This window comes from Prinia subflava, chromosome 3 (assembly GCF_021018805.1).
Source record: "Prinia subflava isolate CZ2003 ecotype Zambia chromosome 3, Cam_Psub_1.2, whole genome shotgun sequence".
Lineage (NCBI taxonomy): Eukaryota > Metazoa > Chordata > Aves > Passeriformes > Cisticolidae > Prinia > Prinia subflava.
In genome coordinates this window covers 28,372,872-28,387,755 of record NC_086249.1, presented here as the reverse complement: position 1 = coordinate 28,387,755, position 14,884 = coordinate 28,372,872, and the positions used below count along the sequence as shown (strand labels likewise).

The 14,884-nt window shown below is 38.4% G+C and overlaps 1 protein-coding gene across 5 annotated transcripts in view; it reads right to left on the bottom strand.

The window, feature by feature from the left end:
* Nucleotides 1-14,884, bottom strand: part of CEP295 (centrosomal protein 295) — a 39,185-nt gene that overhangs the window by 15,193 nt on the left and 9,108 nt on the right. For 3 of the 5 annotated variants that reach the window (XM_063394477.1, XM_063394478.1, XM_063394481.1), the window contains 12 exons: nt 14,621-14,734; nt 13,605-13,745; nt 12,322-12,505; nt 11,283-11,474; nt 10,184-10,408; nt 8,777-8,907; nt 6,728-6,964; nt 5,602-5,687; nt 4,414-5,470; nt 3,294-3,462; nt 3,008-3,160; nt 1,423-1,644 (listed from right to left, as the gene is read on the bottom strand). In XM_063394477.1, the coding sequence (XP_063250547.1) occupies nt 1,423-1,644; nt 3,008-3,160; nt 3,294-3,462; nt 4,414-5,470; nt 5,602-5,687; nt 6,728-6,964; nt 8,777-8,907; nt 10,184-10,408; nt 11,283-11,474; nt 12,322-12,505; nt 13,605-13,745; nt 14,621-14,734 (2,911 nt within the window). The remainder of the gene's footprint in view (nt 1-1,422; nt 1,645-3,007; nt 3,161-3,293; nt 3,463-4,413; nt 5,471-5,601; nt 5,688-6,727; nt 6,965-8,776; nt 8,908-10,183; nt 10,409-11,282; nt 11,475-12,321; nt 12,506-13,604; nt 13,746-14,620; nt 14,735-14,884) is intronic. The other 2 variants (XM_063394479.1, XM_063394480.1) reach the window with 2 other exon arrangements.

Genomic DNA, 14,884 nt, shown 5'->3' with positions numbered 1-14,884 from the left:
AAGCTTCAAATTGCTTTAGCGAACGTTTTACGAACTAGTCATTTTTGTTCTTTTATAAAGCCACTCAAGTCACCCTAACATGTTTGGCAGGTTTCAGTGTCCCTGTTACAAAATTATTTTGAACATTCACAAAACTTTCTAACAAAAACCTTTTCCTTGATAACTAAAACAGTTTGTTTTATTTTATGGAATTAAAATAACTCTGGCACCTGTGAACATGGCCTACCCTCAAAGGTGTTCTTGTTCAATAAAAGCTCTTCACAGACAGACAAGAATAAAGCTAAAGCAGTCCTTACAATATTGCACTGTTGTTCCTTTTGACATATTCAGGGGAGCATGTGAAATGCCTATGATGGCTACTAGAAAAGACCAAAGCATAATGGATCTCTCTTGAATACTGGCTATGCACAGACTTTTCCTAGTCAAGAGAGCTGTCACAGCTACTTGAAAATTCCAGGTGTCTGGCTCAACTCTGGCATTATGTTAGTCTCACAAGATGAGAGTCAAAGCTAATGCACTGTGAGCTGACAGTCACAACTTCCAAACAACATAGAACTTGCAGAAACAAAATAATTACCTGACACTAAACAAGGCAACAGGATACAAGGAAATGGAATGAAGCTGCATTAGAGCAAGCTCAGATTGGACATTAGGAAAAGGTTTGTCACTGAGAGGGTGGTCAGTCATTGGGATTCATTCCCCAGGGAAGTGATCATAGCACTAAGGCCACCAGAGTTCAAGGAGCAACTGGGCAATGGTTTAGTTTTAGTTAATCCTGGGAGAAGCAGGGGATTTGGACTCGATGATCCTTATAGGTTTCTAAATTTGAAATGTTCTACAATGTTCACTTTTCGTGCCTGTCACACCTAAGACGTGATTCTTTCAAAGATTTTTTGAGCTGATGATGACCTCAGCCTTCTATTTTTTGTCTCAACCATATTTTAAAGTAGTTCCTTATACATGCTGATCTTTCAGTGGAGTGGACGTCTACACCTACACACTCCAGAGGTCTTTTTAAGCACCGATTTCCTTTTTATCAATACAAGAATCACTGGGTACTGAATCAGGAATGTCACTGGTCTGCCCAAAACAGGTTCCCACCTGGAATACCTGCAAACCTTTACAATTCTAAAGGTTACAGATGAAAAGCACATGCCCTGGACAAGAAACTGTTGACCAGCAATGAAGTGTACTGCAGTGTGGACTTGTTACCAGAACAGTAATGGACCACAAAAACCCAAAAGAGAAGAACTTATTCATTCTGAAACAAGTGCTTACTGAAATACCCTTTTTTACACTCAAAATTCAATAGCATTCAATAGCACTGCATGTTCTTTAACAAGTGAGGTCATATTCTACAAATAAACAGCAGCAAAATCAGCAATGCTGAATGGTGTTCTTGAAGGGAAAGGATTTCCTCACCTGACTCATATGAAGTTTCGGCAGCCATCATCAGCAACTCTTCTAATAATCTCCCTGATGGATTAATTTGCCTTGGACTTCCATTGGAGGCTTTTCCTTCATAGTGTGTTATGCCCACAGGAAAGGTGCCTTCATGAAGAGCGTGACTGTGACGTTTCACATATGCAAACTCCCCAGAGGTTGGAATCACAGAGGTTTCTCCAGTACCATCATCTGTTTTATCTGAATTTAAAATATCTGTAATCAGTTTAGGTATAAAAAGGAAGAAGTGTTTTGCATTTGATGAGGAACAAGATGCACATTCTATTCTACAGAAGTAAACTGCTGAATTTGTATGGTCTCCATTTTAATGAATTTAGCCATATCACATCAGTCTATGCATTATACAGATCACAGACTTCCCAGAAACTAATTCCTAACTCCACCAAAGTATTTCTCAAAAGAATCCTCAGTTTTTTTCACACAGAAAATCCAAGAAAACTTGCAGTAACCTCTCCAGATCCAGAGGTAACACAACTTCTCTGCTCTGGTTTAAAGATTTTTTTCTCTACAACCCAGCCCACAAAACAGCCCTTTTTGGCCACTCAATCCAATAAAAATCTCAAGTTTTTACTACCTACCATGACCAATGATTTGATAATATATGAATAAATCACCTGTGAATATAATAGTATTATACAGCTAAGTGTAAGTTACTAAGCCAAGTGCTTTTGAGAACAAAACCTTCCCCAATGGAACTTGCTGTCTAATCAAGATATCAAATTGGTCCAACAAGAATTGTTCTGCATAAACTGATGCTGACTAGCATTAATTACTTTTCTTTAATTGAAGGATGTCCCATCAGCTGTTTCATTATTTTGCAATGAATGCCAGTCTGACAGGCCTATAATTACCCACACTGTTCCACAGAGCCTTTTTAAGAATACAACATAAAAAACTTTGTAAAATATGCATTATATTTTAGATGTGAAGAGACACTGAAAAAACAAAACAAATGTTTACATTTAGGAAACATGAGTTTCTTGTACCTGTTAAATAATGTCCCTTATACAGAATTGCAAAGCATTGTCTGCAGACTGTAACAAATATATTTATAAAATTTTTATTGCTCTCCAATTTTTTTTTTGCAATGAGTGTTTTTTAACTAGAAAAAACAACCTCAAAGGATGGTCTAAAAGTTTCTGTAGAAGCTTGATACTAACACCTTACTTGAAAGATTTCACAGTCATTTTCTTGGTATGATCAAAAGGTCAATCTTTAAACAGAATCTACCAACTTCTCTTTAAAATTACAACTGCCTACTAACACAGATCCTGCCCAAAAGAAAAATCAACAGGGAACTCAGGTCATGGAGCAACTGAATTGTCTTTTCCTGGTGAAATTTTGTTTAAGTTATGTTTTTCTAGACAGACACTCACAGAATAAACTTTTCTGAACTACAACTTTGCTAGTATATATGTTATACTTTAAGAAAGGCAACAGTATCAGCTATTATTTCCTAATAATCTCCAAGACTCCTCTGAAAATATTATATTCCTCCAATCTACTTCTCATAACAGCACTTACTATATATTTTATACATTACCTGCCAAAGAGAGGCTGCTACTCTTCAGTGTGTCTGCCTCTGGTATAACACTAAGTTCATGTTGTTTCAAACCAAGCCCTAACTTGACTTTTGTCACTGGTGGTTTGGAAGATCTCCATTTCTGTTCTCTACAGAGAACTTTCTCAGATTGTTCTGCAAAACAAAGTTCAGTGCAATAATATGTGTAAACACACGCCCCCCAAATTAACTTGGAGAGATGGAAGAGAACTCCATCTCAGCTGTAAAGCAGTAAAAATTATAATGAAAAATAACATAACAGCCTTACCATTTTGCTCAACTGGACCAATGCACCGTGAAATTGTTTCACTTCTGTGAGATTTATTCCTGCCACTCTCTTGCTGGTAGTTTTCTGAGACTGGGAAGAAGTCAGTTCTCTTAATCCTGACAGGCTTTTGTGCCTCTGTCATCTCTTCATTTGGGCACATATGCCTCACCTTAAAAGGGGGGAAGCAGTTTAATATAAGATTATATTTATTCTCACTTATCAAAAGAGCATTTTCTCTTGTGTGTATTCCATGCAGGATAATATTGAGCATGTTAAGAAAGTAGTTCGATTATGCACAATACCAGACAGATCTGCTTAGCTCACAAAAACATTTGGACATGGAGGTATTTTACTGAGCTCTACAAACCTAAGGTGCTAAAACACAATTAGTTACATTTTAAAGGCCTTTGTGAGATTAGACCAAGAGTATTCATCATTTTTAACAGGAACAATTCCTGAAAGTCTGCTTTTAGTTTTTCAGCTCCTGAATTCAAGAATTTTAGCTGCTTGGAGACTGCAAAATCAAAAGACAGGAGCTATAAGGAACGGTTATTCTTCTAAGATGGCTTCTGTTTAAAAAAAAACACAAGGAAGGCAAAAGGAGGTTCTTTAGAAGCTCAGACATAAACTTGGACTTTTCTTCTGTTCCTGAGAAACAAGCAAATTACAACTCAAGACTGCAGCTGCCAAACCAATTTCCTAGTGGTTACACACCAAAAGACAAGCTTTAAAAATTATCTATTCAAGATGCTTACGATACCTTTCCAGGTATTACTTAAATATTTTTAATACAAGGGCTATCTTACACATAGAGCTGCACTTATAGATACGAAGGCAACTCTACCTATGTGTATTTTAGACAACATAACAATTTCAAAAGGCATTATGTTCAGAGACCACGCACGGACCTTCACAGTACTTCTGTTAGACTTCACAAAACTGCTCTTGGAGCTCTACAGAGGAAAAGTACTGATTACAAATTACAAGTCCTAATTAAAATTTTCATTATGGTAAATCACCTAAAACTATCAACACTCCATGGGGTATACTGTAGCATTGACTTTTAAGTTTGATCACCTACTCGAAGATTACCCATCCAAAGTGTTTATATAAAGCTTACCTGCTTGTTTAGCAATTCTTTCAAAGCCTCTTGCTGTCTCTGCATCTGTTCCTTCAATTTATCTTGCTTCTGTAAAAGTAGTTTTTCTTGTATTTTCTGTTCAGAAAGAAGAGCTTCTCTTTCTGCATCTAGCTGCTCTTGCAATTCTTTCAAATACTTTTGCTGAGCTTGGATGCTTTCTGATGAGGCCAACACTCTGTCCCTTAAACTCAGTATACCAGAATAATTTAACGAAGATAAATCTCCTGCTTTTGATATCAAGAATTCCTCAACACCCTGAGCTTTAGATTCTTCATGCGCTAGAATTGTGGGTTTAGAAAGATTGAGGAGTTGATCAGTTTTGCTGCTGCTCTCTACAGATCCCTGCTGATAGACTAAAGGATCAGCTGAGGCTGATCTCTTTGTTGCTGCCATGAGGGATGTCTTAAAAGGATGCTCCTTTCCAGCTTCCGTGTTGGTTTGATAGTTAGATACCTTCTGAGATATCTCTTCAGAGTGTGCTGTTTCTGAATACTCAGAGGAACTTTCTGCAGGCAACACAAATCTAACATGTTGGCGTGCTTCTGGTTTTGTTCTTACTGCAGTCACTTCTTTCCTGACTGGCCCTGGCAGCAAATGGGAGTGGAATGGCTCTCTAATGTGATTATTGGCAGTTTGGAACGTTCCCACTTGTTCCTCTGAAGTACAGTTACAGGGCAAGTGTAACTCTCCACGATGCAATTCCGATGCTTCTGAAAACTGCACTGATTTTCCAGCACCAATATTATGCACTTGCTCTTCCTGCTTCTGTGAAGATGGTTTTCCCAACACGCCCAATGTTCCTGAAAGCACAGGTAATGACTGCACGTATTCCTGGGCGTGAGCCTGTTCTGATGCCTGGCACTGTGCTGGCTGTGCTCCTCGCGTCTGCAGGAGCTCTGACACGGGCTCTGAGTTCATGGATTTTGTTTCGCTCGGGCTCAGAGGTATTTCAGAAGTAGACAAGTACCTTTGCTTCAGTGTATTCTGATACTCCTGCAGATTCTTTCTAGCTTCTTCAATGGTTTGTTTGTGCAACCTAAACAGAGCAAAAGCATGATTTTTTCAGAGCACTGCCAAAAGAAACATCAATTTCAATAATCAAGGCAATTCAAATTACTTTGAACAGGCATTCCACAAAGACACTTTACATTCCATAAAGGCACTTACCTTTTTTGCTGCAGGAGGCGTTGTTGAAAATTACGTATCATCTGTCTGTGACTGTCTTCTGTTGGACTCCTGGTTTCTTTTCCAGTCTAATCAAAATGAAGTAATTTTAATTGCACATATACAACTAACTCACAGAAAACTATTATGGCAGCAACCTTAAGCTCTATGTTCCTCTGCCTAAGTTTACAGAAGCCACTGGGTACCATGTTTAAAGTCTGTGAGATTTCAGCCTGAGGCAATGAAGCTAAAGGAGTTTCCAGAACAGATGGCCCACAGCTACAGCCTCTTTCTGCACACACCGTCAAAGTCAATGATGCTTACAGCAGCTCAGCCTAAAGGGGTAAGAATACTCTGCAAATTCAGGGAACAAAGAGCCAATGTAGGTGCACTTCCAAGGCAATCAGGCTCTCAAAAGAGTACCAGTTGTGCAATTGAAGCAAGATTTTTTATATAAAAAAGATTACTTTCCTTCATCATCCTCCATAAATTCCTCTTATTTAAGCAGCTGTTTGAGATTTAAACAAAGACAGAGGCAGATTTTGTATCTTTTCTTCCCACTACTTCTTTTTCTCCTTCTTGAAAAAGGTTATGTCTACATGAACAATCATTAGCTGACTATAATTAGATTTTACTAACAGCTATTATAAAGAGATGTGCTGCCCCTCAGACTATAGAGACAATGCAACAGCAAAGTCACAATCATAAAAGCACAGAATATCTGAGTTGAAAGGGACCCACAAGGTCATCACAGTCCAGTTCCTGGCCCTGCACAGGACCATCCCCAAGAGCCACAGCATGTACCTGTGTCCAAACACTTCTTGAACTCAGAGAGGCTTGGTGCTGTGACCACTTCTCTGGGAGCTGTTCCAGCACCCAACCATACTCTTGGTTAAAAGCATTTTTTTTCATAATATCTAACCTAAACCTCCCTTGACACAGATTCATGCCACTCCTTCAGGTCCAGTGACACCATGTGAAATAGAAGTTTGTACACCAGAAAAGTAAGCTTTAACACATAGAAATTTCTAATTCACAGCCTAAGAAATAAAAATTGTCTTAATTGATATAGTTTAAAATTGGTAAATGGTGTTCTTCATTTTTATTATAATAGTAAATAAAAACCTACACACAATTTTCTGTAATTCTTCACCTCATGTTCCATTTGGTTCTGCTGATCTGTGGAAGGGAGCCTGTGGCTTTGCACCAGCTGACCTTGCTCTTCCTCTTCTTTTTTTTTCTTAGCCTCCTCCAAACAGGTTTGCATTTGGATCTTCAGATAATCAGCCTCCAAAAGGGCTTTCTCTTCCTCAATTCTTTTAATCAAGGCCAGCTGCTCCTGTTTCTGCTTCTCTATTTCCTTATTCTATCAAAAAGAAAAATGAGGGGTAATCTCTAGAACTGAATGACAAAGAAACCAGACTGCTCACACATACCACCACAGACAAACCTTTGCTCCAAATTACAGAGGAAATTCTATTGCTATTCTACAGTGACAAGTATTTCCAAACTGCAATAGGTCTTTAAAAGTAGTTCCAAAATCTACAGGAAAACTTTGTTTTACTGGCTCAATATTTCTACCAATCCCTGAATCCATTTACTATTGCATTGTTATCTGTTCTGAAATTAATAAAATGGATAAAATCAGAATCCACTCAAGATGTTATCATTTTCCAAAGACTGCAAAAGAAGTCCTTTTCTTAACTTACCTGAAAAATCTATTTTGCATTTTACTCAGTTTTTCATCAGACTCCAACACATCTAAGCATTAATTCAAGCTTTACAAAAGCTTCTGAAATAGCTAATGTATAACCACTTTTGACAGCAGTCCATAAACCTCTGAAGTAGTCTGTTTATTTTTATTCTCTTTCCATATACCTATCAGCTACAATTCAATTAAATCCACACTTAGCAACAGCATATGTGCTTTTAGAATTGAAGCAAAGTACTTTGCTTCAAAAAAAATTTCAAAGTACTGGCAAAGATGAAGGGGACAACAGCCTTTAATGACAGTGTGAATGGGGATATCAGGAATAGCAACCCAAGAAAACGCTGGACCTGAGAACAGTTCATGTGGGCACAGAACCACGTACACCTGGCCAGGTGCAAAGTGGGAGGAAATGAAGGGTGAAGTGTTACAAGTTTTAGGCCCAACAGCATCAACAACGGTGGACTGAAGAGAGGAAACAAGAGGGACAAGACTTCATAATCTGAAGCTGTAACTGGACAATTAAACCCCAATATGCAAACGGACCAAAATTTATAAAACTGTAAGACCTTGTGACCAGTTGTCCATTTTGTGACTGGGTCCACCTGGGGTGTAGCCCTGGCCAGGCTCTTGTACTGCCCAAGCTGCATCATTAAAGGCCTTTTAATAAATATCTGCTTTATTCTCTTAGCTCTGTCTAGTCTCAGTTCCACGTCAGCCTCCCCAAGGCATTAAAAGAAAGTAGCCACACTTTCATAAAGGATCTGTTGCTTTTACTTTTCTCTTTTTAATATTACTATTTTATCTATTTTTTGTTTCCTTTTTTCTGAACTTAAACTGCAATTGAAGGCTGCACACAGACCCAAATTTCAATTTTTTTTTTTTAATTGGTAAACCACCACATAACAGCTGGTAGGTCTCTAGGGATACAACAAAAATTAAAACACAATGAAACACACACACAAAAGAGATAATGAAATAACACAAAGTTATTATTTTCTAAATGTAATAAATATAGCATTCCCAGAGAGACAAAAAACTTTCTGCATCTGCTTCCTAAATAACAACAAAAAAATTACTCAAGGCGTGTATGCTTTTCCTGTCACTCTAAACACAATTCCATAGACTTTCACACATTAGTGCACAGGGTTAAAGTTTTCAGAGTTGTGTATTGCTGACTATATCCTCCCTTTATAAAACAAAAGTATTAATGTACAACTAGAACTCTCATTTAATCATGATTACATTTGCCTACAGCACTTGTTAGATTTTAAGAAACTGGGGGTTTCCACTCCATTCTAAATTCCAGCTACACCTTCATCATTTTTGAGAAGTATAGAAAATACTACAGTAAAAGTTTAAATGTTAAGAGTGCATATAGCTGCTGTATAACCTGAAACATTTTAAAATCTTCTGTAAATCATTTTTTTACACCACAACTGAGATAGGAATAAATACAAACACACTTACCCACTTTTCTCTCTCCTCTTCTATTCTCATTTTAGCTGCCTCTTCCATTCTGATTTTAGCTGCTTGTTCTTGAGGATTGATTAGAACTGATTTTTCATCTGCAACTGTATTTTCCAACCTTTTCCTAGGGTCTAAAATATACATGGTTACTTAGCTGTAATTGCAGTCAGAATGAGCCTTGGATCTTCTTTATATCCTGCTTTACAGTTTTCCAGTATCTCTCAACAAAATGCATAAGGCTCCTTTTGAAAAGATCTATATCCTACTACCCTGCCTGTCTCCATAAGCCAGAAAATCAGTTTTTTATATTATTTAAGCCTTTAATAGCTCCTTATTGTGTGTCTTTCTTGAATACATAGTAATGTCCCAGCTTCAATGGGACTGAAAATTACTTCCAATATTACTTGGGAGCCCAAGAGCAAGTTCACCCTGAAGAATCAAAAGCCACACATTAACTTCTTGGAACAAAGAGGGTCTAAACTGGCAGTTCGGGGCAAATGATCCAACATTTGGCTACTGCAGAAAAAGCATGTCTCAATCCTGTACTGTTAGCTTTAAATAGCAGCACATTTTCCCCAAGGCATGGTTTCACTCACACTGCGCTCTCCAATCCCCAGGCATTATGCTGGCACAGTCTTGTGCATGGTGGAACTAAATCACTTTATCTTGTTTAAAAAAAAAAGCACCTTATGAAGGCAAATAACCCAAATGCAAAAAACCCAAACAACCAAAAACACATGCCACAACTTAATCACTTTAAAACTTCAGAAATCCCATTCAGTTTACAAGATGACCAATTCAGCATTAGCCTAACCAGAAGGGCACCGAGGACAGATATGGGAAGTAACCCCAAGATGATTTGGCTATCAAACCAACTGCAATGCCCAATTGCCATAAATTCCATTTCTAACAAAAAGGTTTTTCAGAATGGTGCCTAAAAGCAGAAGAAACCTCCGCTCATCAGCTTATGCATGTCTTGGGCATTTATAGCTGTGAATCTCCAAAGAAAGCAGCTTTTCCAGTTCAACAGGTACACAGCTTCAATTCTGACTTCTGCACTGAGAACTCTATCCCTGGAGGCAAACACCTATTAAAGTACGGCAACACCAAGTGTGACAACAATTTGAGGGAGATTTGAAAGACAGGGAAGGTATTTTCAACATCTGTTCTCTTCAAGATCTTAACAGACAAGTTGGACATAAGAGCAAAAACCTCTCCTGTTTGTGCTTTCAACAAATCCAGAGAGTCTTGTGGGCACAGATAGGAAACTGTACTGTCATTCAACCCAACAAAGCATTTAACACTGAAAGTTCATTAAACAGTTTTGTCACAGTCACTGTCATAGCCCCCTGTACAAGTCTTTTTGCTCCTACCCAACAAACTTTGATGCAAGTATGTACTCTGTACCTTTGGCTTCAGACACTGTATTTTTCTGCTGCTTCTTGTTAAGTTCTAGATCACATAATGATCTCTTTTCACTAGCAATTGTGCCTGATTCAATAGTCTCATATTCACTTTGACTCTCTTTCTCACTTTTTGATGTCCACTCCTCTTTTTGGCTTCTAATTTTGTTCAACAATTTCTTCAAGGCAAGTTTTGACCGAAGTTGGCAAGTTTTTCCTTCTTCATACCCTATAAAGAATATATACTGTTAAGAGTTTTGGGTAATGAATATCTTCGTATCATAAAAAAAACCCCAACTCTATTTCTTTTAATGCTTACGGAGTTGGACAAATAGCTTTGGTGTATTTTTTAAATATTAGCAAAATTTTCTCTTACCTGCAAGAGAGAAACAGTAATATGCCTCTGCAAGCTATAAAAGAAGGACTAAGCTGGATGCAGTGTTTCATAGTCAAACTGTTGCAGAAATCTGCAGTACTATCCCCCCTCTGCTTTCTATCAGCACTGGCACCACAGGCCAAACACCAGACTCCACACCCAAGGGATGCAGAGGCGCTGGGCCAAGCAGCAAAGTTCACTGAGACACTTGTGGCTCACACCACTGACCCTGGACATGCCACAGGCAGACAGGACACACTCTGCATCCGTTCCAGCCTACTCACAGAACGCAGCTGCTCAGCCACAAACCTGAGCATAAAGGAAACACAACAGGCAGACTATAAAGCTTCAACTTTGAAATATCTCAAAATGGAAAATATTTAAGCTCACGCATCAGCATCAGTCCATGATTTATACCAATTACATAGGAATGATTATGGCTACCAACAGTGTAGTCCTTACAATTGAAAATTATTCTCAGTATATTAATGAAATGAAGCATATCAGAAAAAGAATTCACAGTTTCATATCTAAATTCATAATCATTAAAGTATTATCATCTAAGCTAAACATAAACCAAATTATTCTGAATTATTTTATGCACATTAAGAAGTTTTACTTCTTAAGGCATTTTACTTATTACTAGAATTTATTTGATATATGGGACTAATCTTTTCTAATATATAATGAAAAGGTTTAAGTTAAATATGAAGCTTAGAAGTTTTACTTTCTGGTTCTTTGGGGATCTCCTCTTCTATCACATGTTCTGATTCTTGTTGAGTATCACAAGGAAGCACTGGTTGAGCATCATAAGCAGATTCATGCTCCAAAGAGAGATCGAGATCATTATCTTGAGCTCTGTCAGAAGGGGTTGGCAAAGGTTGTGGCTCAAACTGCAAAATCAGGTCTCCTTTCATGTCTAATTAAAAGAGCACAACAAAACAAAATGACCATTTGGAATACAAATCAAACATCATTGCAAGACCACACTCACACACAAATCCCCAGGAAATTCAAAGATCAATAGGTTATTTCACAACAGATTTAATCCAACTTTTTTTTCCCCACCAAAACACAAGACTGTGTATATATGGTCAGTTCCCACAGGAATCCATAGCATATGCATGTCTGTGCATACGCTCACATGCCCAGCTGGGTCTGTGCAGCAACAACCGGAGTGGAGCAGAGATCCTGGGGGTTCACATGTCCAGCAGCTGGGAAGACTAAGGATCAAGGGCCAGTTGCCAGGTAAGAGCAGGTGTCTAAATCTATTCACCAAGTGATCCACAGCTCCTATTTGAGAACCTGTGCATTTGAGTGCATACATGAGTATGAGAGGTAACTCTAAGGCTTCAGGCTCTAGCATGAATCACTGGGTAGACCTGAGGAGGCTCTGCAGTGTGCCAGATAAGAGACCTGGGATACAGGGGACAACTCCTGAGTAAGACTGAGTGTCTAAGACCAACTGCTGGAGGGATCCATACCATATTACAGACATATATCCCACTAAAAGGCCTTCATCTTGATCAGCCAGAGCAGTAAACAGAAGGAAGTAATTTATTCTGTTTGTACTCAATGTGAGTGCTGTGTTTTCCCTGCTGGCCTGCATGGCCAGCTGTATGGATGTACCCTGGAAGGCTGTTTGTGTGTGTGCCAACTGTGAATACGCACACGGCCTCGCCACCCGCTCGACCTGGCAAGAGGCAGCTGCAGCAGCCTCTCCTTTACTGGGTACCAGGTGCAGCGACCTCCAAGCAAGAACTTACTCCTGTCTTCACTGTACATTTCTTCAAAGGCAGACTCCAGTTCTCTCTGCCATTCTTCTTTCATTTCCCTGCGTTTGCACGGTGGCACTGAAAGCTGAGGTGGCATCTGTGCGACAACCTGTCTCCTGCGCATCCGATCCTCAGCTTGCATTTGCTCCAGTTCCTCCAGGAGCCTTTCCCTCTCCTTTAAGAATAAAGAAGGGATAACACAAACCTTCAGTGTTGACATTCAGACAGCCGTATATCAAGACTGATACAAAGTGCTTCCATTTGGTTACCATGATGTTTGGTCAATGTCCAAAGTTAATCTTACTCTAGGGAGAAAGTGGTTCCTCAGGAGAAGGCTGTGTCAGCCCTTTGGACACAGGAGTCATCAATACTGCCTAGATTATCTGATGTTAAAAAATGGATCAGACTCTACACCTGTAGGCCAACTTTCCTCAAGAAAATGAAACCTGTTTTATAAGGTAAATGAGTACTTCCTTTGATAGTATACCATTCAGCAGTTGCTGCTTTTTAAGATGTAAACTAAATACTCTTTAGCACATTGAGTAGAAGTGAGAGCTATCAAAAAAAAAAAAAAAAAAAAAAAAAAAAAGTTTGTTGGGGCTTTTTTTCTGTTAATTTCAGGAGCACCAGTAATATTTCCCAAAATCCCCATTTTAGTTTGGTTACTCATTCAGGGCCAATCATATCCTAGCTGATAAAAAGCAAGCTTTTCTTTTTCTAGCCACTAAAATACTTGTGAATCTATCAGACATTAAAAATTTTTTGGGTGTAGATCTCAGTACAAAGACTTTTCTACACAGTTCAATTTTTATTTCTTAAAGGAAACTATTTCAACATTTCCAGACTTGTACACTAACAGAATGTCAGTCTTTGAAAACTTCGAAAAATTTTCAAAAAAAAAAAATCTCATTACCTTTTTAGCAATATTTTTTTCCCCGAAGTACAGAATCACCAACTCCAACTAAAGCTAATGTGGAAAAACAGAACTCATCACCCATGGAAAAAGTTTTGCTTGACTATTACCTATTGGTTAATAACTGGTCAAACATTCAGATAACAAAAATTAAGAGGATGTTCTTTCATTCTCACTCCTTCCAGATGCCAAAACAAGCAAATAGATCTTGACTCCTTTTTTTTCCAGAGGCATTCTGAAAACTTTATTTAGTCCATCAATTCCCCTCCTGTAAATATAATTCCTTTATTAATCACCTACCTATAACTTACTTAACAGGGGCTGTTCTGACATTAAAAACAGGCATAACTATGTTGCCTACCTTGGCCAGTTGGATCTGCCTCAAGGCGTGACTTCCTCTAACATGGGCCTTTTCAAGCTGCTTTCTTCTCTCCTTCTCCGCCTCCCTTTGCAGCTCCTCCAAACGTCTCCCTTCCTCCTCAGCAGCTAAATGAGCATCTGGCTGACAGTCAATCAACAGTTTAGTTCACAAAATTCTTTGACAGTTCAAAGTATATGTAACAATAATTAATAATTCTGCAGCAAAAGCACTTAAAGACATACAATGCCATACAAACATCCTTGAATGTTTATGTTGCAAGCAGGACCAAAATAGTTTTTTAGCTTTGGAAAAAAGTTCATAGTTACATAAGTTTAGGTGACAAAGTGCTCCAGTTTCAAGCTGTACCAGGGACAATCATTTATATGATTTGTTATAGCAGAGTGGTTATTTTTCCTACAATACATGGTAAAATGAATGATATGATCAACATTACAGATTGAGTATTTCTATTCTCATGGTTTTGCTTTAAACAAGGGGAAAAATCCCTGAAATATTTTCAATTTCATTTGGGAAACCAGAAACAACCTGTAACTTTCAAAGAAGAAAATTCTTACTAATATAAAAATAAAAATACACTTAGGAAAAAACCAAGTCATTCCAAGTAAGCAAGGCAAATATAAGGCAAGTCTGGGAGTACGCTGCTAAAAAGAGGGAAGAGAGAAAAGCAGAGCAACTGCAGCTATCAACTCAGCATAAGCCACAAGTCTTCCAGTTTGGGTATTTGAACATTACTCCAGTCTTGTGATCTGACCTTCTAATAAAAGCCTGTACACAAGGGACTGCCAGGTGTGATTCCCTAAGTGACTGAGCACGAAACAGGCTTTACAAGCCTGTCCATCTGAGATTCTCTTTAGTAAGCAGTGTAACAGCTGCTTTATATAAGTTCATATCTTTAAACAGGTTCCAGAAAATCCAACAGCTGATATCCAGACAATGTATGCAATGTAAAGAAACATATATGTAAGAGAGTAGCACACACACTTGGGGTTAATCACCTGCTCTCTGTGCACTTCTCTGTCCACCAGAGCTTCAGCAATATGGTAACGTGTGACAGAAAAGTTGCCAGCACCGCAGGGCTTCATGGCAATGATCTTCTTCACTTCACAACTCTAGGAAGAGAAGTACAACTACAGCTCTATCACAGAACAGTACCTCCACCAAAGCAACTACACAGAAATGATCTGTACACCTAAATTATTATTAAAAGAAACCCACCCCAGCAAATTCTGTCCTGAAAATATTGTTTAAAACCTTATATA